This window comes from Myotis yumanensis, unplaced genomic scaffold, assembly GCF_028538775.1.
Source record: "Myotis yumanensis isolate MYYU_CA2020_CCGP unplaced genomic scaffold, mMyoYum1.0.hap1 SCAF_3, whole genome shotgun sequence".
NCBI classification, from domain to species: Eukaryota; Metazoa; Chordata; class Mammalia; order Chiroptera; family Vespertilionidae; genus Myotis; species Myotis yumanensis.
Window position 1 is genome coordinate 1492087 of NW_027223754.1, and position 23314 is coordinate 1515400.

At 55.2% G+C, this 23314-nt stretch overlaps 1 protein-coding gene across 1 annotated transcript in view; it reads left to right on the top strand.

The window, feature by feature from the left end:
* CSMD1 (CUB and Sushi multiple domains 1) overlaps positions 1-23314 on the top strand; it is a 741603-nt gene that overhangs the window by 524841 nt on the left and 193448 nt on the right. Inside the window, exon 10 of the mRNA XM_070407812.1 lies at positions 8240-8361. Coding sequence (XP_070263913.1) covers positions 8240-8361 — 122 coding nt within the window. The remainder of the gene's footprint in view (positions 1-8239; positions 8362-23314) is intronic.

Here is a 23314-nt window from a genome sequence, read left to right on the forward strand (position 1 = left end):
CTCTCTGAAATCAACACAAATATATATATTTAAAAAATTTTTTTAAATAAGACATATTCTAACCTGGCTGGGAGTTGTATGGGACCTGGGAGCTCACCTGGAAGTGCAGCCCATCCTCCCCGCCAGGGAGCTGCCTGTTATCGTGGAAAGATTAACAACCTGTTGCAGAGACCAGAGCTGCCAGCCCACTGACGACCCCAGCCCTTTGCATATCACTGAGCCCTTGAAGGCCCTCAGCCCTTTGCATATCACTAGCCTTTGAAGACCCCCAGCCCTTGCACACCCACAAACCATTGCAAATCCCCAGCCCTTTGCACACCCACAGGCCATTGAAAATCCCCAGCCCTTTGCACACCCACAGGCCATTGAAAATCCCCAGCCCTTTGCACACCCACAGGCCATTGAAAATCCCCAGCCCTTTGCACTCACCTCCAGTCAAACAGCTGTGAGCGGCTGTGCCCTGGCCTGTGGCCCCTGGGCCATTGTATGTGGCCTCATCCTACACGTGACGTTATTGGCTTTCAAAGGAACTCAGGGAAGATGATGTTCCCGCCCAGGGAGGTGATATACAATGTTCCAGTCATTAATGAGGACGTGTCCCAGGTAGTATAGTTCCCCCGAGGAAAATAATACGCTTTTATTCTTTAATGCGTTCCTTGCTGTTCTACACCAGGAGCATATGTCACAGCTTTAAAAGGCCAGACTCGACAAAGCTCGTAAATTCTCACCTGTCCTCAGTGGTTACAGCAACACAAAGGGAAGGTGTGGAGGGTACTCCTGGACTCTTCTCTGATTTATGAGTCCATAACTTTCCCTTCGTGGCCCTGAATCTCATCGTACACGCAGACGCTGTCTCCGTATCGGCCGAGTCAGACGCTGACCTGGTGTGAAGCCCTCAGGCATTAGCCCTTAGCCCACAGCTCCTGCATCCAGGCCTCAGGCACGTCCCCCCCACACTCCGCCTTGGCCCCCCACTGCCGCTCGGAGTGATTCCAAAACGGTCCTGTTGGCATGGAGTCGATAGAGTCTAAGGCCGGGGTGGGCAAACTTTTTGACTCGAGGGCCACAATGGGTTCTTAAACTGGACCGGAGGGCCGGAACAAAAGCATGGATGGAGTGTTTGTGTGAACTAATATAAATTCAAAGTAAACATCATTACATAAAAGGGTACGGTCTTTTTTTTTTTAGTTTTATTCATTTCAAACGGGCCGGATCGGGCCCGCGGGCCGTAGTTTGCCCACGGCTGGTCTAAGGAGACGTCTCCCCATCTCCGTGTCACACTGTGTGGTGCACAGCCAGCAAGCACGCCGTGCTCAGAGCAGGTCTCAGCTCAGAGCACCTCATTTCCCCACAGGGTGGTCACCGAGTGTCCTCTGCTGGGCGGTCGGTCGCCTGTGTCCCCCTCTGGGCAGTCGCCTCGTGTCCCTGCTGGCTGGTTGCCCAGAGAGCTCAGCTTTGAGCTCAGCCCACGCTCCTGGTTCTCTTCCTAAGGTGCAGAACGGGCAGCATCTGCGGGTGTGAAGGGAAGAGAGGGCTCAGGGGCTCCTGGCCCCGCTCCCTGGCCTCCCCGCCTCCCCGCTTCCCTGCTTCCCCGCTGGCCACTCTCTCTGCCGGATATACTTCCATCCATGAAAACCTGCTCGTTTTCCAGGTCCGCAGCATTGAGGAATCTGAGCCTGCGATCCTTCCTCCTCCACTCACCGTCTGTCCTTGCTCTGGTGGCTTCATTGATTAGAGAGGAGCTGATGAAAGGTTCCAAGGAGCTTTCCTCACTCTATAGAAACATCACTAATCTCTTCTGTCTCCCCTCTCCCCGCTGAGGTCTGTCGGTCTCTCCCAGCCTCTCTGTCTCTGGTCCTATTTTGTTCGTCGGTTTATTATGTTCATCAGATTCCACTTATAAGGGAAATCGTGTGATAATTGTCTTTCTCTGACGGGCTTATTTCACTCAGCATAACACCCCCCAGGATAACTTTTACTGCAATTCCAGTGAATTTGGGGGGGGGGGGGGGGGAAGTCTGTTGCTATTTATGGACTCCTAAGGTTTCCTTGAAGTCACCTGGGAAAGAAGCATCTTCTCTTTATTTGTATTAAGTTGTTGGAAATGAGGAAGCTATTATTGTAACTACTTTCAGACCCCAGTGACATGAAAGTCCCTGAAAACGAGGATTCACTCGCTGCTCGTGTCCCCAGGACCTGCCAGGGCCTCTGCGGCTTGTTCTCCTCGCACCCAGACCCCGTTCCCCACTGTCCACGTGGCTCCCCCGCAGCCATCCTCAGCTCTCATCCCAAATCCCTCACTGCCTCCAGCTCCGTGGTCACCCTTCTCCAGATGCTCGGAACCCCTCTGCCTTCTGGGAATGTCCTCCTGACTTTACATGCTCAGGTAGAACCTGTCCATTGCCCGATGAAGGGGGAACTTGTCTTTGTTCTCTCTCTGCGCATCCTCAGTGCTCAGCACGGCGCCCAGCCCATCGCCAGCCTTTGACGCACGTTTCTCTGATGCACCCGGAAGGGTGCCTGGGCAGTGTGCTCACCGCCTTCCCTACCCCCTTCCCTTCAGTCCTCACAGCGATGGTAGGTGAAGGTGTGATGAGTTTTGGAACCAAGTAAAAGGAGGAGCTTAAAGTGACACAAGTTAACACTAGAAGCCAGGCACTGCCTACAGGTGGCGGGAACCTGGGTGTGATTAAGGGAAGCCAGCTCGTTACTCTGTGACATCCCTTCTCTGTTTGGGGTGAGAATATGGACGTGGACATAAGTTCTGTGGTCAATGAAAACACTTTCTTCTAAAACCACGCGAGGAGCAGAGGATGCAAGTTATAATTACGAGTGTTCTTGAGAAAAGCTGCAGATGTGAGCTCGGATATCAATTAATTTAAATGTAGTCAATTGGGATCTAATTTATTTAATTAAGCAGTTACGATAGAACAGCAAAGATTCCTGGAAGTGAATTCACATAAACAGATAAATTATTACTTCATATTACACGAGAGAGATTAGGTGACACAGAGGTGACTTATATTTAATATGTATATTGATTATGTAGAGAAATGGCATACATTGGCGTACACCATCACTCATTTCCCCTTTACACTCTCCCTCTCAATTGATTATGTTTCCCATTATCATTTTGTGATTCTCATTTTATTTTAAAACAGAGACGATATCAGGAAGACTTCAGCTCACAGGTGCAGCACCCTGTGCCTGGAGTAATGTTAGCTGAACACAAGGTCACAGTTATTCCCTAAGACCATTCATCACGCATTATGAGCACTTCTGTATGCATCACTTTAGATGAGACATTATAAATCCCCAGCAAGGTCTGGAAAAGGGAAGAGGCCTGTAGTTATTTAAGTATAACATGTACAAACATGCACTTATGCATTACATGTATTGGACTGTTTTTAAATCTTGCTGTAAAACTTGAGTGGCACTGGTACACTGTAGTCAATCATGGTGGTCAATTTAAGGCTTTGGTGGCCGATTGAAACCGTGCTCAGTATACCAGCTGCATTTGGGGAAGAAGTCCCCCCACCCCTGAGAACACCTTGAAACTGCCTGGCCATTCTCAGGGCAGCTCTGCCCCAGGAGGTGTGAGCAGCGACACAGCCCACTTCTGAGTGGAGGGAGGGAGTGAGGAGCCAGCAGAGGGTCCAGCGGCAGGTGATGAAGCCTCAGTGTCTGCCTTCCACGTCTGCCTCCGGCGATGCCTCATGAGCCCCCAGAACATGCATTCGTGCTCCATGGCAGCACAGGGCAGCTGGCTTGCGGCACAGCTGTGGTTGCTGATAAACCACACCGAGCACCCTCCTCTAGAAGGGTGAGAGGTAGGCCCCGACCCCCCCCATCACTCCCTCTTCCTGTGTCAGACCGCCCTCTCCTGCACCCCAGTCACGGGCCAGGATCTTAGGGCAGATACACCCCTATATCCCTCCCGCGGCTGAGGGACCACACACACTCACCGCGTGCGTTTCCTGGGAGCTCTGGGCCTGGTCCTCTCCCCCTCTCTGGCTGTTCTGGGTTCTTCTCTAGCTCTTCTTCTTCTTCCCAAACATGGGGTTTGTAAGGACTGTAACGCCCAGTGGACGTGAGAAGGTGAGCCTTCAGTGCTGGATGCTAATGGAGTGGACGATGTGGGTGTGAGAGGACGCATTGTGACTTCGCTCTTCTCTCTCTGTCCCTTGGAAATTCAGAGAATGTGCAGTTTAATAGAACCTCCCTGCCCTGGAACCACACAGGGGAGAGGACCTGGGGGAGATGCCCTGCAAGAGGCGAGTGGTTAATGGGAGCCTGGACTTCAACCGCCATGTGGATGTGGGTAATTGCTCACAGAAATCCAATCCTGGTAGCTCCACGAACATGGGAGTTTAGTAAAGACTACATGTGAGGGCTTGAACTCCGAGTAGTTGCCAGGGGAAATCTGAGAGTCCTCTGTGGAGAGTAGGGAAGCCTTGATAGGAGACAGTGTTACCTAGTGGGTGGGTCCTAGGGAGATGATGGAGAAGCAGGTGGGGAGATGATGGAGAAGCAGGTGGGGAGATGGTGGGGAAGCAGGTGGGGAGATGGTGGAGAAGCAGGTGGGGAGATGGTGGGGAAGCAGGTGGGGAGATGGTGGAGAAGCAGGTGGGGAGATGGTGGGGAAGCAGGTGGGGAGATGGTGGGGAAGCAGGTGGGAGATGGTGGGGAAGCAGGTGGGGAGATGGTGGGGAGCAGGTGGGGAGATGGTGGGGAAGCAGGTGGGGAGATGGTGGGGAAGCAGGTGGGAGATGGTGGGGAAGCAGGTGGGAGATGGTGGGGAAGCAGGTGGGAGATGGTGGGGAGCAGGTGGGGAGATGGTGGGGAGCAGGTGGGGAGATGATGGGGAAGCAGGTGGGGAGATGGTGGGGAAGCAGGTGGGAGATGGTGGGGAAGCAGGTGGGAGATGGTGGGGAAGCAGGTGGGGAGATGATGGGGAAGCAGGTGGGGAGATGGTGGGGAGCAGGTGGGGAGATGATGGGGAAGCAGGTGGGGAGATGGTGGGGAAGCAGGTGGGAGATGGTGGGGAAGCAGGTGGGAGATGGTGGGGAAGCAGGTGGGGAGATGGTGGAGAAGCAGGTGGGGAGATGGTGGGGAGCAGGTGGGGAGATGATGGGGAAGCAGGTGGGAGATGGTGGGGAAGCAGGTGGGAGATGGTGGGGAAGCAGGTGGGGAGATGGTGGGGAAGCAGGTGGGGAGATGGTGGAGAAGCAGGTGGGAGATGGTGGAGAAGCAGGTGGGAGATGGTGGGGGAGCAGGTGGGGAGATGGTGGGGAGCAGGTGGGAGATGGTGGGGAAGCAGGTGGGGAGATGGTGGGGAAGCAGGGAATGGGTTAGGAGGCAGAGACCCAGGGAAGGACCAGCTGAAGTTTCTGACTCTTGCAATAGGCAGTTTAAATTAAACACCTGTGGTTAGATCACATCGTTTGAAGCTGTTCCACCTGTTCAAAAGGTGCAAGTATTTATGCGGGAAACTCCCCAGTGCCAGATGGTTCTCATTGCTGAGGTTCCACTCATTAAACAGCAGGAAGACATTCCCATACTGGTAGTTCCTGCCCGCTGATCATTTGAACGGCTTGATTACAAATCTTGACAAAAAGAGTTAAAATGTTAACTTATTAGGAAAGTGTCTTGTAAAGCTAGAGACACATTTAGGAGAAAGAAAGAAAAGTTCTTCTAAGGATCATTTTGGTGAGAGGCGAGGTAAACCTCAGAAGGGCCTGGACCCACGATCGCTTTATGTGGAACACAGTGTTATGTGCGCATGAAAGGTGGGAAATGGGCTGCTTCCCATGAATATTCAGCCAATGGAGTTGTCACTGGCAATCCTGTTTCCCTGAGCTCCGCTCAGAGGGATTTCCGAGAGCCGGGAACCGATTTCACAGGCCAGGCCAGAGGTCAGCTTCAAAGCCGCCAGCGGGACCGGCACTGAAGGGGGTCAGAGCGCGGGCGTCCCTGGCTACCAATGAGGGGACGGCCGGGCACAGATTGTCCCTGGGAAGGTAACCAATTCGTTCCCGGCGTCACACATTCCTCAGAGGAATCCCTCCCCGAGTTTGAGGCACTGACAATGGCGCTTAGATAAGATCAAGTCAAAATGAAGTCAACAGATAGATTCTGAGTAAAACAACATTGTGCTTAACACCAGCCGTCAGAATGAGGTGTGAGGCGGTGTGAGCATGTTATACACAGGTTTTGTACCTCACATCGCATGGATGGACCCTTTTCTCTGAGGGGTTTCTAATCAACGCCGTTAGCGTGCTAGGGCGTCGGGAAGACTTTACACCCGACGTTCTGCTCCTGGACCCGCTGAGAAGGCGTTTCTAAAGACAGCCCGTCAGCGAGGGACCTGTGAGTGCGTCCGAGGTGTCCCGTTCACCCTCTTTCGTGACCGTGTGAGCGATGGCCCACCTACTGCGTTTGGAAAACCAGATGTGTCTTTAGTTAAGAAATGTTTGTTTGGAAAGCCACTGCCGATGTCGCTGTTTGAAAGCTTGGTGACACAGGGTTTAGTTCATCCATGTGTGCTGGGCGAATTTTTAGGGAATTGTCTTCATAGTGGGTAGGTATCCATCCGGCAACTGAAAAGCTGTCTGAGGATCTCACATGTTCACGCGTGGACAGCTGTAGACCTGGCATGACAGTGACGACGCCCAGGAGGGCGCTGTCTCCCAGGGCAAGGAGCTCACGCTCAGGAAAACAAGGCCTGTGAGTGAGTGATCGCGGACAGAGAGGAGGGTCTGGGTGGCCGGCCGCATTTCCATTATTTCCGTGTCGATGGGAATGGAAAGGAGAAATGTGCTTCCCTGGGGGGCAGCGAGCAGCAGGCGAGGGCAGGGTTTCTCCAGACTCCGCCCCATGTGGCCCTCGGAACACAGGATCCTGCTCTATTTTGTTTCGTGTGTTTTTAAATATTTTTTTTTTATTGATTTTAGAGAAGAGAGAGAGGGAGAGAGAGAAAAGCATTAATGATGAGAGAGAACGTCGATCAGCTGCCTCCTGCACGCCCCACACTAGAGATTGAGCAGCAAGACACATGCCTGGGAATTGAACTGTGACCTCCTGGTTCACAGGTCGACACTCAACCACGGAGCCACGCCAGCCGGGCCCTGGTGACGGTTAGATCAGTTTGCCTGACGTGATGACTTAGGAAAATGAAGCCTGCCTTCTCTCCTGTTAGTTCTCACTTGTTTCATAGTTTCTCAAACTAAGTTTAAATGACCAATGTTAAAACTGGGGCTCAGGCTGACATGTGATTTCCTATGATTGACTATTGATTTGAAAGGAAAAGGCCTCCTCTCCTACAGAGGAGGTCAGTTATGTGTTTTATATTCCAAACGTTGTCACATATGTTGGCTCCCAACATTCCTCTGATTTGCTTGGTCTTTCCACTTGAAGGTACTTTTTCCTTTAGAGCTACTGTTTCCTTTTTTTAAAGAAATATATTTTTATTGATTTTAGTGAGAGGAAGGGAAAGCGGGGGAGAGAGAGAGAAGCATCAATGATGAGAGAGAATCATGGATAGGCTGCCTCCTGCACACCCCACACTGGGAATCGAGCCTGCAACCCGGCCAAGTGCCCTGACCAGGAATCGACCCGTGACCTCCTAGTTCATAGGTCGATGCTCTACCACGGAGCCACGCCGGCCGGGTTGGAGCAACGATTTCCATTTCCTTCCTTTAAACTCGCACCTATGTTTGAAGCTCCTGTTTGCTGTAAAGGGACGGGCGTGGGTGGTTGTATGAGGGAATCTAAGGCTTGAGGGAGACATCTCAGCCCTCCCCCCACCATGGGCAGTGGGAGGGATGAAGCTGGGGGCCGGGTGCTTATCCGGGGTCGTGTGTTGGTGGTTGGTTGAGACGGCGACTCTGGTCCTGCATCTCCCTGCACCGTGCTGTCCACTCTGTCGTATGCACCCGAGGGCCACCCGATGTGCCCACAACTGCCTTCAAGTCAGAATGGGGCTCAAGACAGGCTCATTGACGTGACATTGTCCACGGCGCTGGCATCAGCGGGGCCGTTCTGTGGGGGGACAGGCTGGGCACATGGACTGGAATAAAGAGTCCCAGTGGCAGCTGCAAACCGGGGTCCTGAGTGCTGAGCGGCACCCACTTGCCAGTGAGAGCTCAGGAAACTGTTCATTCAGCCGCCGGATCGTTCCACGCGGCTGTCGCCTTCCCCGGGCGGGCGGCGGAACTAACTGTCCCCTGTGTGTTTGCAGCTCGGACGTGCGGGTCCAACCTGCGGGGGCCCAGCGGCACCATCACCTCCCCCAACTACCCGGTGCAGTACGAGGACAACGCCCACTGCGTGTGGGTCATCACCGCCTCGGACCCCGACAAGGTAAGGCCCGCGCCTCTGCGGCGGGCGCAACGGCACATGGGCTGGGCCGACAGACGGACGGACAGCCGGGCGGTGTCCCGCGCCCTGACCTCTGGCTGCTGGAGCTGAACAGTGAGAGCTGGGCTGTGTGTCCGTCCGTCCCCCTGGGCTGGAAGCCGGCCCGGAATCCCACCGGGAAGGGAGACTTCCCCGCGCGGCCCTCCTGGTTGTGGTTGGTGTGTCCTGTTCTCTCCTCCCGGCCTCACCGAGAGCGTGCAGGGCAGCGTCGCTCTGTCCCGGTGCAGGACATAGGATGTGATATGTGCACAGATGCTGAGGCAATCGCCACGCACACTGAGTGAGCACGCATCGCTCACATAGTTGTGGATTTTCTTGTGCTGAGAACTTCAATGTCTTCTCTCTCAGCAACGTCCAAGCGTGTCCGTGAAGCAGCGCCAAGGCCAGGCGGGCCTGGCGGAGCGGAGATGCTGAGGGGGGTGTGTTCTGCGAGGCTCTGCAGAGACCCCCACGTGGCGTGGAACATTGCTGGCCCGTGCTATGGGGAATCTTAGCTGGGCCGAACGGGGAGGCATTGCAGCATCTTCAGTGCATCCTCACGTTCTGTGTGGAGCATGGGGGTGGGGGTGGGGGCGGTGGTGCTGGTGCGGCCGTGGGGAGAGCACCCGAGGGGACAGAGGCCGGGGGGCGGGCAGCTGGGACCTGCTGCCAGTGCAGAGGTCACCCTAGGGTGCAGGTGGGAGTCCTCTTCCCCCCTCTCTCCAGCTGCATGGTCAGGCAAACAGCTGACTGCGTGGAGCCCGGCTTTGCCATGGAGTCACCGGCACTCACCCCCATGGCTGCGGTGAGAACCTAAATCCCTGCAGCCGCTGACACTGGCCGCCTGCCCCCTCCTCTTTGTCATTGTTAATAAGTGACCGTTAATGCGACGTGACCCATCGGGACCTGGAGGCCAGGGGATGGCTTCCCGTTTGATGCCAGTGGAAGTGGGGGGCCCTGTGGTGCCCAGGAAGGAACGGTGGCTTGCTTGCCCCAGGAGGCCCCTCTGCCGACAGTGAGGCCGGAGTGGAAGGGCGCAGTCCACAGCAGGAAGCGCAGGCTGCAGGATAGAGGCGGGAGGTAACAGGAGCCGGATCAGGACAAGAACTTGGGTTCCGAGGGAAGGAAACGTGCCCGGGAGACTTGAAGGGCCAGGCAGACACAGCGATGCACACACTCCCACCGCGCCGTCCCCCGGACGGGTAAGTCGGCAGCTAAGGAAAAGGAGGAAAGCCGCCGTAACTGTAATGCTCGCAGGAAAATGCAGCTGATCAGCGCTCTTCGGGGAAGGAGCGATTACCTCTTCAAATTATGAAATTATTCCGGGGTGTTTTTACATAATTTTAAGTAACAGATTCATCGGATCCAGAAAAGGCGCTCATTTGCATTGAGATTATGGTGAAGGCAGAATTAAATAGCATGTAAAATAGCTCACGGTGTTTGAGATGGGATCTGAGTGGTGATGGTCCCTCGGGTTGTATTTCCACGAGGAGACCGACGGATGCTGCGAAGCAGGGGTGGGACCGGCTGCTACAGCCCTGGCCGAGTGTCCTTGGTGTCAATCCCGGACCCTGTGCAGCCCAGGGGCCAGGGTGGGTCTGTTTTACCTGCACTCACTCTTTATAAAAAAAAATGTTTATTGATGTCAGAGAAGAAGGAAGAGGGGGAGAGAGAGAAACATCAATGATGAGAGAGAAGCACGGATCAGCTGCCTCCTGCATGCCCCACACAGGGGATCAAGCCCGCAACCTGGGCAAGTGCCCTGACCAGGAATCGAACCGTGACCTCCTGGTTCACAGGTCGACACTCAGCCACTGAGCCACATGGCCGGGCCTGCACCCACTCTTGTCACCTGTCACCGGACGCCCTGCAGAGTGGGCTCCAGGTCCAGCCTCCTCTGCGTGTGAGCCGCCCCTGGTTCTGGGCCATCCCGCTCCTCCACGTTCTCGATGGGTTAGTTCGTCTCTGTCACCTCCTTACATCCCCATGGGTGCCAGCCCGTCCATCCTCACGGCACAGGTGGCCGCTTCCCAGGACCCGCATGGGCTCTCGGACAGTCTGGGGCTCAGGTCTGTGACTGTCCTTCCTGTGTCCTCTCCCTTCAGGCTCAGGCATCCGCGTGTCTCCTTCCCACTCACCGGGTTTCCTCAGGACCCGCGGAACCCTGACTTCTTACATCAGATGAGCTCCTGTCATCACCTCTGCTTGCTGCTCCCAGGGAAGGAAGAGAGGGCCAGGCCCACGTTTTTTATTTGCTTACAATTTAAGTTAAAACCTGAATCACACGCACACACATGCACACATTCACACACGCATGCACATTCGTGCATGCACACACACTCACACACACTCACACGCACTCATATGCACACATACACACATGCACACTCGTGCTCACACACATGCACACACGCATGCGCACACACTGCAGACAGCATTTTCAGAAGGACGGGTCTGCATGCAGAAGACATTGAGGAGATAGGGAGCCATGACAGAGACTAGAGGAGACCCCAGCACCCCCCCCCCCACACTCCATGTGAGTGAAGGGCCAGGGGGCGGGGCTTTGGGATGAAGTGGGCGGGCCAGGAGCCTGAGGCAGGCTCTCAGAGAAGCCATTTACTGATGGGTTTTTCAGTAAAAGTGCCTTGAGGGGAGGACACTTCCATCGCGTGCGGGTGCACCGCAGGCATCTGGGAGGGGGATGGGATGGCTTTGAACTATCTCCTCTGTGCAAGTCTCCATCCAGAACGGCCAAGTGTCCCGTCGCTGGAATGGCGGGCGTAGCGAGAGGCCACGCTTGCTGGGGAATGAGGAGCTGCATCGACCCGATCCCTGAGGGGCACAGAGCCCGGGCCATCGTTAAGACTTGCTTTAAGACTACGCCGCTGTCTCCCAGCCAGAGTCCCGCGAATCTGCATATTATTTGGGTCCTAAAAACAGCCAAACCCAGCGTGCTCTGTGTTCCCAGCTAAGCAAGGCCTTTTCTCAGCAGAGTCTACCGCGGGGAACGCAGACTCCCTGGTTGCCATTGGCTGGCTGGTGGTCGCCACTTTGCAGGCATTGGCTATTGTATTTCTGACCTGCCCTTGGGCCCACAGTGAGCAAACCGCACCTCCACGTGGTGCCCGTGACCTGCCCGTCTGCGTGAGGTGCGCCTGGTGGGTGTGAAGTCTGTGCTCATGGCCTGCTCCCTGTCTCTGGGACGCCCTGACGGGGGAAGTGAGCTGGCAGCCGGCAGCAGTGCCCGCAGGCCCGGGAGGGGCCAGGGAGCCAAGCAGACGTGCCCCCCTGGGCTCCCTGTGGTCAGAGGGGAGCAGTGTCCTTGACCTGGACACGCCCCGAGGAAGTGGGCCGTCCGCCGCCCCTTCCTGTGAAAGCTGCTGACAAGGCGACATGCAGTTGTGGGTGCCACAGGCAGGGGCTCTCCAGCGTGCCCCCCCTCGCTGGGCCTGGCTCCTTGGGCCTCAGGGAAGGGATGTGAATGTTTCTGTTTGTAAAACGCATCTGTTTTGTTGTTGAGAAAAAGGCTTCTGTTTCCTTTGACATGTTTTGCTAAAGGACTGAGCGAGCCAATTCTGTCTTCTCCCGGGATCACTTCTGAATCCGAACATGACAGACAAAGGGATCCCAATTAACCGTCTCGTGTTTAGGACATCCATGTGGGCACCATGGTTCTGAATAGTTCCCGTGTGGGATGCCATGGGCACCGCCAGGGGCCGACGTAACACGTGTGGACTTTAAATCATCCAGAGCCCAAGTGTGGGACCCACACTCCTCTCCTCCGAACTTGTCCTCGGTCAGGATCACAAGCACCCATTGTGACATCATCCATTTAAAACCCGAAAAGCACCGTCCGTCCACATCTCTGCTCTACGAAAGCAGCTCTTACCCCACATTGGGCTCACTTGCTCCACAGATGCAATGCGATTCATATGTCCATCTGCAGCCCGGTCAGCGTGGCTCGGTGGTTAGGTGTCGACCTAGGAACCAGGAGGTCACAGTTTGATTCTGGGTCAGGGCACATACCTGGGTTTCAGGCTTGATCCCCAGTAGGGGGCGTGCAGGAGGCAGCCGATCCATGATTCTCTCTCATCATGGATGTTTCTATCTCTCCCTCTCCCTCCCTGAAATCAATAAAAACATACTTAAAAAAATAAATAAAATGTCCAGCTATAATACTTCGTGGAAAAAAGGTCTGACACTCAACTTGCGAGTCTTACAAAATATGCATATGTATGCAGATAGCTAAATGATGGAAATGGAGAGAAAATTCAAAATATGATTGGCATACTTTAAAAGCTCACATTTGAATTAAATGTTATCAGAAGCAAATGTATATCTACAGACACACATATTTTAAATTTATATGTAAAACAAGTTTATCTTGATGTGGGATTAAAGGAAATGAGCCACAATTATGTAAAACCTTCCCGGAAGCAAGCTTTTAATAAGCTCCTTCAGCTGCGGAATTTTCCAACTGGAGCTCAGGTGCCAGAGCTAAGTCCCTGGGCACCAGGCATCGGCCACCCTCCTGCGCCCAGAGCTCCCTCCGCCCCACCCAGCCTCAGGGGGGAGGGCAGGGCGCCTCCGGGCTGTGACCTTCACGTACCTGGCCAGGTGCACCCTGGCTACCCCTCCAGGAGAGCATAGAGTCTCCAAGTTCTCAGGCTTCTGCCCCGCACCTGTGCCCCTGCCCTTACCCAGCCCTGCTCAGGACCGCTCTCTCCTGCTCCTTCCTGTCCCCATCTGCACACCCTAAGCAGGTCTGCCCTCTGCTGGGCATGGCGGCCTGGCTCACCCTGCTTCTGAGAAGAGGAGAGGGACCTGTAGCCCTGCTTTCCTAAACCCTGCTTTCAGGCAGCTCTGAAGCACACAGCATGGCCTTTTGCAGCCTGGGCTTCCCAACCTTCTGATCTCCTCTTACATTCATAGCCTCAAAACCATTCCACCCCAGCCGAAGTGGCTCAGCAGACAGAACGTCGGCCTGCGGACTGAGGGTCCCAGCTTTGGTCAGGTCAAGGGCACATGCCCGGGTTGTGGGCTGGATCCCCCATGTGGGGTGTGCAGGCGGCAGCTGTAAATGATTCCCTCTCATCACTGGTGCTTCTCTCTTTCTCCCCCTCTCCCTTCCTCTCTGAAATCAATAAAAAAATATTTTTAACAAATGGTGGAGCCACGGATCTTTGCCGGTGTGGGGACCCCTGAGCCGCCGCATGCACTTGTAACAGACGAGTAGCCCACTGTCCATGTCCAAGTTTCACAGAAACCCTTCCCATGAGCACGTATGGTACCCAGGGAACGGAATGGAGCCCAAGGCAGCCAGTGAAGTGAGATGCGTGATGAAACGCTGCGTGAGAAGTATGTGGAGAGGATGCAGCCCGGCGTTACACTTGGAAGTGGCTTATCACTGATTAAAACAGCCAACGGGATTGCCTGTCAGCTCATGTTTTCTACGCACCCTCAGGTCTCAGAAAGGGGGGGGGGGGATGAAAAAGAAGAGGAGGAGGAGGAGGGTCACCTCAGACCTGCAGCTTTCGCCCAGCTCTGCCTCCCCACCCCATACACACACCACATGGAGCACAGAGGCCTGCCTGCCACCAGGAGGCCTGGCAGTCCCAGCTGGTGATGTGGCTCAGTGACGGTGTCTCCTTCTAAAATGCTTCTTTGAAAACCACTTGTCTGCACTCAATGTAACAAGAGCAAACTCTACTGCTCCCCAAGTGCTCATGGACCATGCTCCAGGATAGACCACCTGTGAGGCCACAAAACAATTCTTAAAAGAAGTTAGAAGCTTGAAATCATGCACAGTCTCTTTCTCCATCACAATGGGAGGAGATGTAAAATAAATAACAGAAGTAAAACTTGAAAATGCACAAATATGTGGACATTAAACAACACGCTCATCAACAACCCATCAGTAAAGAGGAAATCACCAGGGATCCGGGAAATATCTCAGACAACTGGAAATGGAAACACACCAGAATGTATGGGTGCAGCAAAAGCTGTGCCAAGAGGGAAATTCATAGCTATAAGCAATCCCTTCTGAAGGTCTCAAATCAACAAGATAACATTGCATCTTCCAGAATAGAAAAAAACCCGAGGACCAACTAAATCCAAAGCAAACAGATGCAGGCAGCTCATATGAATTAGAGCTGAGATAAGTAACATGGGAAATGGGAAATAATAGAAAGAAATCAATGTAACCCAGAGTGGTTCTTTGAAAAGATCAACAAAATTAACAAACACCTGGTGAGATGGAAGGTCACAAGCATATGTTTTGGAATTCAGTATTCAAAGTACATGATCGCCCCATTCTTCTTATTGGCACGGATCACGTTAAAATGCCAGGAAGAAATGGACAGAGGAGATGTAGGCCACGTCATTAAGTGCACACATGTGTCATGTACACCCTTGCAAACGTCCCTGCTGTGACTCAAGGTGCTGATTTTCACACGCAATGTGCCCCCCTCCCCATTAACCACAGCAGACCCCCTGCCCACGGGAGCTGTCACTCACAGATCATCGAGGCTGGGGCACCCACAGGAGAGGATGGTGTGGGAGGGGGAGGACACGGAGCTCCGCTGGGCAGGATCCATTTCCACTGTGTGTGGGCAGAGCCACAGCACGGGTTTCCAAGTCGTTTATAAATAGAACCCCTGGGGAGCTGGCACTTCCCCCATCGCCAGCACCGAGCTGCTGACAACTTGTGAACAGAGTCGGGAGGAGATGTGTTCTCGGCCGGTGCTGCTCCCACGGCACGAGGTGGCGGAAATCCTGTGAAATCACCTGCGTGTAAATAACCCGTTTCTCCCTCTCACCCGGACCATGATGTTTGTAAGAATTCCTGCTGGACTCTTCAGTGCCTGTCACCTTCCCCCTTCCGTGTAAAGATACCACGACTCTCCGCGTGAAGAACCCTTTCTGGAATTAGTTTGGTACAAATGGATGGTCTTTTCCGTGTGCAGGTCACATGCAACTTGAAAACGGCGTGTTTTGCACTCTTATAAGAGTGCCAGCAACCACGAGAAAGAACTGGCATTAAAATAGGAGTGAGGGGCCCTGGCTGGTTTGTTCAGTGGTTAGGGTGTGGGCCCACGGGCCAGAGGATCATGGGTTAGGTTCCCAGTCAAGGGCACGTACCTGGGGGCAGGTTCGATCCCTGGCCCCTGTCAGGGTGAGGCAACCAATCGATGTGTCTCTCTCACATCGATGTTTCTCTCTCTGTCTCTCTCTCTCTATCCCTCTCCCCCCCTCCCTCCCTTGCACTCTCTCTGAGAATCAGTGGGAAAAATACCCTCAGATGAGGATTAACAAAAAAACATATGAGCCGGTGGCACTTTGCATTTTAGAAACACAACGCTTGGCTTCGGTCCTCTGACTCCATTGGGAAAAGCCAGGTCAATATTGTATGTACCACTTTGACTTTATAATTTAAAATTTTGATGAAATAATTATAAGTCTAGTTTTAAATAAATCAGTATATTATACTGAAAGTGTCTGGGTGGCAGCTCTTATTAAAGTGACGCCCTCCATACACTGTGTCAGGAGGGGCAGTATTGGGGGCGCCGAAGGGGTCCGCGTGACCATACATTGCGTACTTTTGCCTGACACTCCGTTGTCAAAGGCTCAAATTACTTGCCCTGTTTTTGCAAATACATGCCAATCAGATGCCCATTTATATGCACCAACAGTATTAAACCTTAATGAGTCCCAGTAGCCTCATATTTGAAGAGAGATCTGTTTCCAGAAATAATTTCTGCAGGTGTTTTCTGTCTGTCAGTTTTCAGTGTTGGGGCAAAAGAGTCTAAATGATCTCACAGCCCCGGTGTCCGCCCAGGCTCCTCTGTCCCCGGACACGTGGCCCCACAAGCCCACGTTTGCGGGGACCCACTCGGTGGCCAAGTCTGCTCGGGCCCACGGTGCCCTTTTGAGACCTTTAATCCCACTCGATGGTTCCCCGTTGGGAATGCTTTGAGGCAGGTTCACGCGGCAGCTCGGGGATCTCGGCTTTTTCTGGCATGTTCTCTGCTCTCTGAGAGCGTCTCTGAGGAAGAGTCTGTCACCTGGTCACCCAGGTGAAAGGCATGCTGGGAAAGGTGGATTTTCAGGGCGTGGGCGCGTCCGAGCAGGCGGGGGATCGGGTCGTGGAGAGAGCAGGAGGTGACAGTGTGGCTGCGTAGAGGACTGAGCCGCTGGCCCCCAGCCTGTGCCCTGAGCCCCACCTGCCCCGGTGACGAATTCAAGGGGGAGGGTTCGCTGGTGGCACAGAGGCCGTGGCTGCGTTTTGTTCAGTCTGAGTGGTTTGGTTTGTGGCTGACACTGGGCCCGGACGGCAAATTCTACAGAATAACCCGTCTGTGGGCATCTCTTTGCTGTGTCTGCAGTGCTAGGACATCCAGCCACTTCCTAGTAAAACGTAAAATTGACTGACCGTCCGGGCGGGCTTCCTCCCGCTCCCCGGGCACAGAAGGGATGGCTCCTCCACTGGCACAGAAGCATCACAATGGAGGCATCGTCCCCCGGGGAGAAGGCGCCTCTTCCGATTTGCTCTTACGGGTTCGCGTCATGTTTGAAGACAGTGCACGTTCTATAGGGGTTTGGGGAAGCAAACACTGGTTACCTGACGGTTTATAGAGACCCGTGGGACGTGCGCCCCCATCGCTCTCTATAAATACATGACTCCAGGCTTTCAGTTCTCCAAGTGCGAATCCAGGTGGTTATTCTAACCTGAACGACGCCTCACCAGGGGCGGCTCCGTGAAGCTGCGTGGAGCCCGGTCATGAAGTGCTCATGTCTGGGGTGAATGGCTTAAGCTCTGTCATGTCCCCCATCTGTGCACGGGGTGGTCCTAGCAGCGGTGAAGGAACCTAACGCTGAGAACGATGTCTGTGCTGGGAGTGGCACGTGCCCCACGTCCTGTCATGGCTCTAGGACACCTTCTGACGGAGGCCCAGTGGTGGCGTCTCATGTTAGATGCTCCCGAGATGCCTTGCTCCCATCCCTTCCCACGAAGGTCCTTCCCACGTGCAGATGTAAACATCGGAGCGGGTCGCAGGCAGCGGGAAAAGAGAGCAGCAGTGAAGCCATTGCTCGCTGCCGTGATGCAATGGATCAGATGCCGGGGAGATTCAGAGGGCTCCCGGGACAGGCTGATGCCCAGGCACACGGGACAGGCTGATGCCCAGGCGCCCGGGACAGGCTGATGCCCTGGCGCCCGGGACAGGCTGATGCCCTGGCGCCCGGGACAGGCTGATGCCCAGGCGCCCGGGACAGGCTGATGCCCTGGCGCCCGGGACAGGCTGATGCCCTGGCGCCCGGGACAGGCTGATGCCCAGGCGCCCGGGACAGGCTGATGCCCTGGCGCCCGGGACAGGCTGATGCCCTGGCGCCCGGGACAGGCTGATGCCCAGGCGCCCGGGACAGGCTGATGCCCTGGCGCCCGGACTGGCCGGGAAGGCGGAGGTCCCGCGTGTATTTTCAGGTGGAATCCATGGCCCGATGCCCGAGTCTCATCTCCGAGGACGGCCCTGCAGTCCCCTGCCAGCGACCACGCAGCTCAGCGGTGAACTCCTGGCGCCTGGACCTGGCCGGGGCTGCATTCACCCTCTTAGACGCATGGTCCTGGCCCTGCTTCCATGCCCTGGCCTACAAAGGTCACATCCCGGGGGGTTCCATGGGGCCAGGCTCAGGCAGACCAGAAATCGCTGCTAAACACGGGGCTCCTCACTGTGCCAGGCGAGGGCTGTACGTGTGTCTGACAGTAAATTTGGGCTTAAGAATGACCTTTTCGACAACATCGGATGCCACGCCACACCTGTTAGAATGGCCAAAACCCAGGCACTGACCACGCCCAGCGAGGAGGGCGGGGGGCAGCAGGAGCCGCACACACTGTTGCTGGGGACACGGGGGCGGCCGCGGAGGAAGACAGTGTGGGGTGTCCCACGAAACAACCCACCTCCCCACGCGGCCTGGCAGCTGCGCTGGGCGCAGTGAGAACAGTGTCGTGCGGGGCCAGGTACTTTCTCATCACATCCCGCCCTAACACTAGAGCGGCTGGTTCGGAATGTCCCCCACGTGGGCGTGACCGGGCTGTCTCTCACAAGTGATGGACAGGCTGTGGTCCACACGTGGGACGTTACCCAACTGATCAGAATGAGCGCTCGAACCAGGGAAGGTCCATGTCCGACCACGTCCCTGGGCTGGGGTGTCCAGGGTGTTTGTGCCTCACGCGTCCCCTCACCGTGGAGGCCCCACAGAAGTGGCCCTGAGTATCCGGACTTTCTTCCCACTTTGGGGTGTAAGTGTGACTGTGAGTGAAGCACGTGGGTTGTAGCCATTTTTAGTTTTTAAATAGATTTTTTATTGATTTCAGAGAAGACGGGAAAGGGAGAGAGAAGATAGAAACATCGGTGATGAGAGAGAATCATGGATCGGCTGCCTCCTGCACGCCCCCTACTGGGGATGGAGCCCATAACCCAGGCATGTGCCCTTGACTGGAATCGACCCTGGGACCCTTCAGTCCGCAGGCGGACGCTCTATTCACTGAGCCACACCAGCGAGGGCGGTAGTAGCCAATTTTAGAGACAGAAGCAAATGAAGAGGGAGTAAAACCGGGAACATTTAGTGGAGATGAAGGAGGTGGCCAGTCTGGTTGTCTTGACAGCCCGCTCATGGAGGTGGGGGCCGTGCCCGTGGTGGGAGGGAAGCTCAGACGATTGGGTGTGTTTTCAAAGAAACACAAGAAGCAGGAGAGAGCGCGTCTCACCCGTGGGCAATCACGTGCCCAGCCCGCACTGTCTCAGAGCCCTGCCCGCAGGACTGAACTGAGAAAAGGAGCGAGCGGCTATTTTAAGGGAAAAAACAAACACATTCACTGATAAAACACAATTCCCATGTGTTGGGCAAGGAAAAGAGTCGGCCGTTGTGCCCATTGGGGTAATGAGTCACTGTTAGGATTTCGGTGGTTTAGCTGGTTCAATATCTGTTTTTCTCTTTAATTTGAAAGTTACCCCAACGTTCCTACAGGGGCGGGGAGCACACCAGTCCGAGTCTGTCACTTCGGTTTCAGAAAAGCATGTTCCATGTGGCCAGAGAAGCACGTCCCGTGCACGTTGTCCAGGGACAGCGACGTCCCCTCCATCTGCGACGCGCTGCGTTTCCCGTCTGAGGCGGGAGGGGCCCCGTGAGCCGCGGTGGCCCTCCCGCGGCTGCCTGGCGCGTCCTCACTCAGATCGAGCCGAGCGGCGGGCGGGTGACAGCGATTGGGGTGATTTATCTGAGGTGGGCACGGAGTCTGGCTGCGTCTAATAATTAATTCCAACAAATAGGACGTGTAATGAAGTGTTCCGTCCCGCGGCCCTCGCGGGAGGCGAGAATCATACCAACGACTTATTGAAACGGTTCTTTGGGGCGTGATTAGCTGTTTCTCATCTGTCTCGCCCTCGCTCCTGACATCCTACATTAGCTCCGGCTCCGAGTGGTTTTGCCGGGTCGCCTTGTCCCGTTTTAATCGCTCCTCCGTGGGACCCTGCGTCGCGCTGTGCGGAGAGCGTGGGTCCCTGCTGCTCAGTCGTTCTCCCAGTTCTTTCTCGGCGTCTCGGTGCCACGTCCCAGAAGCAGTGTTGTCCCCACACGTCATCATCAAGAGCATCTCCGTGTGCAGCTGCCTGGCAGTGGGCCCTCCCGGGGACACCGACCGGCCCGCTTCTCACACTCTGAGCTACAGAGGAACGTGCAGCTCCCCCAGCCTGTTTGCTGAGTTAAATTATTTTATTTAAAAATACATATTGCCCTAGCCGGCTTGGCTCAGTGGATAGAGCGTCGGCCTGTGGACTGAAGGGTCCCAGGTTCACTTCCGGCCAAGGGCACATGCCTGGGTTGCGGGTTTGATCCCCAGTGCAGAGTGTGCAGGAGGCAGCTGATCAATGATTCTCTCTCATCATTGATGTTTCTATCTTTCTCTCCCTCTCCATTCCTCTCTGAAATCAATAAAGAAATATATATTTAAAAAATAAATAAATAAAAATAAAAATACATATTCATGGATGAGCACGGATGGGGCACAAAAGGAGAAAAAGAATGGAGCAGGGGACCGTCTGTGGGTAACGCTGCCGTGTTCTGGGGTGTCTCCATCCTTCTCTTCTCCTATAAAGCAGACGTGTCACCTGCCAGGTGGGGTGCTGACAGGACTGCTCCGCAGGGCAGCTCAGAGGTTGGGGAAAGCGCCCCTTCTAGGCAGGAACAGCGCCTGGCCCTGTGGGCATTACTCAGGGTCACTGATCACCGAGATCTTCTCCCCCCATTATGACCACGCACCAGGTGTTCTGTGTGTCCTGGGTGCTACTCCCCAGGGCCCCCTCTAACTTGGTTTCCATGTGCACAAGCCCTTCCAGTGTGTAGGGAAGTGAGGGCGCGTAGCATATGTTCACCCAGAGGTTGCTCAGTGGCCGAGGGGCCTGGCGTGCCCAGGAACAGATGTGCATACCGTGCGGATTTCCCCTGCAGCACCTGTTCCAGGTGAGTCCCGCTCCCTGGGGCCTGCAGGCCCCTGGGCCCCTCATCCGTTTAACACGGGCACCGTTCTAGCTTCTCCGGCAGATGGGCAGGCTCGGGCCTCCCTCCCGATGTGTGTGCCGTTTCCGCTCTGAGCAGAGAAGGGAATAATAGCTAATCCACCCAACAGAACAGCTAATGGAGCCTGCAGCCGGCAGCCTCGCCACACTGTGTCTGTTCCTCTCCCGCGAGGTCCCCGCTAGCTCATCCGTGGGAAAGTGGTAGACGTCCCCCCAGTGGCAACACCCACAGAGTGTAGTTCTCTTTCCTGTCCCACAGGGGCGACCGCGGCTGCTCCGGCGTCAGGGACAGAGTCGCCCCCACTGACACGCCCTTGTTTACATCACCAATGCCAGCAGACCCCAGATGGGGACTGACTTCTGTGGGGCAGACAGGGTGGCCAGAGGGACTGTGCGTGACATTGGATTCCTCAAGTCCTCAAAACCACATGGAAACAGGATTTCACAACTTCCTGGTTTGGGCATGACCTCTGTTTAATATGAAAGTCTCATTGCAGGTGTTGATTTTTAAAAATGTGTCCAATCTTCATCCACCGGGTGTGGCTCAGGGGTTGAGTGTCAACCTATGCCTCAGGAGGTCACAGTTGGATTCCCGGTCAGGGCACATGTCCGGGTATGGGCTCGCTCCCCAGTAGGAAGCATGCAGGAGGCAGCCGAGCCATGATTCTCTCTCCTCATTGGTGTTTCTATCTCTCTCCCTCTCCCTTCCTCTCTCTGAAATCCATAAAAAATAAACACACACACAAAGCCGTGTCAGAACCCTGCCTGGGAGCTCACCAAGTCCTGGGCGCTACCTCTGGCCCTGCAGTCTGACGGGGGCACGGCGTGGGATGGGAGGGGGATCGGAGGGAGGTGGTCGCTGTGCGTGATGGGATGGCCCTGTGAGAACTTCCGTGGAATTTGTCGGGGTGGCTGAGCTTAGGTAACTTCTCCGATGGCTTTGCTCTCTACGGTTGGGCTGTGAACCGAGTGTGGATTTTGTGCATTGATTGTTTCTGTCCTGAGCTGCTCCATGGGCAGGAGGAAGGTTATTTTTCCTCATTACTTCATAACTAGAGGCCTGGTGCATGACATTTGTGCATGGGGGTGGGGGGGTGTCCCCTCAGCCCAGCCTGCACCCTCTCCAATCCTGGACCCCTCGGGGGATGTCTGACTGCCGGTTTAGGATGTCCCGATTGCCAGGATTGGGCCTAAACTAGCAGTCATACATCCCTCTCACAATCCTGGACCACTGGCTCCTAATCGCCCACCTACCTGCCTGTTCTCCCTCCCCTAACTGCACCCCCCCCTCGCCAGCCTGATCGTCCCTCACTGCCCCTGCGTGTCGGCCTAGTCGCCCCTCACTGCCCCCCCTGCCAGCCTAATCGCCCCCAACTGCCCCCTAGCTGCCTGGTCGCCCCCAACTGTCCCCCCACAGCCGGCTGAGGGAACACGTTAGCAACAGCCTTTCTCTGTGGGTCTGGGACTCAGCCGTTGATCCATTGCCTCTCGGTTTGACTGCATCCGAAAAACACAAAACACACTTGGATTTGCGTTTATTTACACAGAAGCCACCTGCTCTTCTGCGTTTGGCATGGATTTCGGGCGGGGGGAGCTGGTCCTGAGAGTTAAACAGTCCGATGAGGGGGTTCCTGCTTCCCTGGCTGGTATGTGTGTTTCCCGGGAGCCACAGTGGCCATCTTTGAGCTCTGCTCTCAGCAGGAATTGGCTGCCAAAGCCGTGCCTCCTGGGCCAGGCCGTGACCGATCTGACCCCGTGTCCCAGGTCTTCCTTGCCCCACGCCGGTGCCTGCTGCCTCCGTCTACAGATCTACGGTTTCATCTCGCCCTGTCAGCTTCCGCCCCTCACGCCTCCAGCTCAGGGACTCCACGCGTCTCTGCAGATGGAGGCCCCAGTTCTGTCCGTGCTAATTCTGCATTTGCCACGTGGAATACGCTCTGATCTGTTCCGTGGCGGTTATTGTGCAGTGGCCTCAAATCCCTGCCTCTCGTTTTTAATAAACGGCCGGCCTCTGCCGTCCGTCTGAGGACATATTGGATGATTTTCTCGATAATGCGGGGTGAGCTGGCGCCTCACCCCAGGTTTAATAAGACGCTCGGAGGGCCCCGCCATGGAGCCTCTTCCTTCACCGCAAACGTCGCCCTGTTTCCCTGGGCTCCGCCTGCGCTCCCCCCGGGGGCGGTACCTGTGGCTGCGGGAGCATCCCTCCTGCGGACAGTGTCATTTCTCTCTCTCTCCCTCTCTCTCTCTCTCTCTCCCTCTCTTCCCCCCCCTCCCCCTCTCTCTAAAATCAACAGCATGTCCTCAGGTGAGGATTAAAAAAACAAACAAGCACCCCTTCTGTC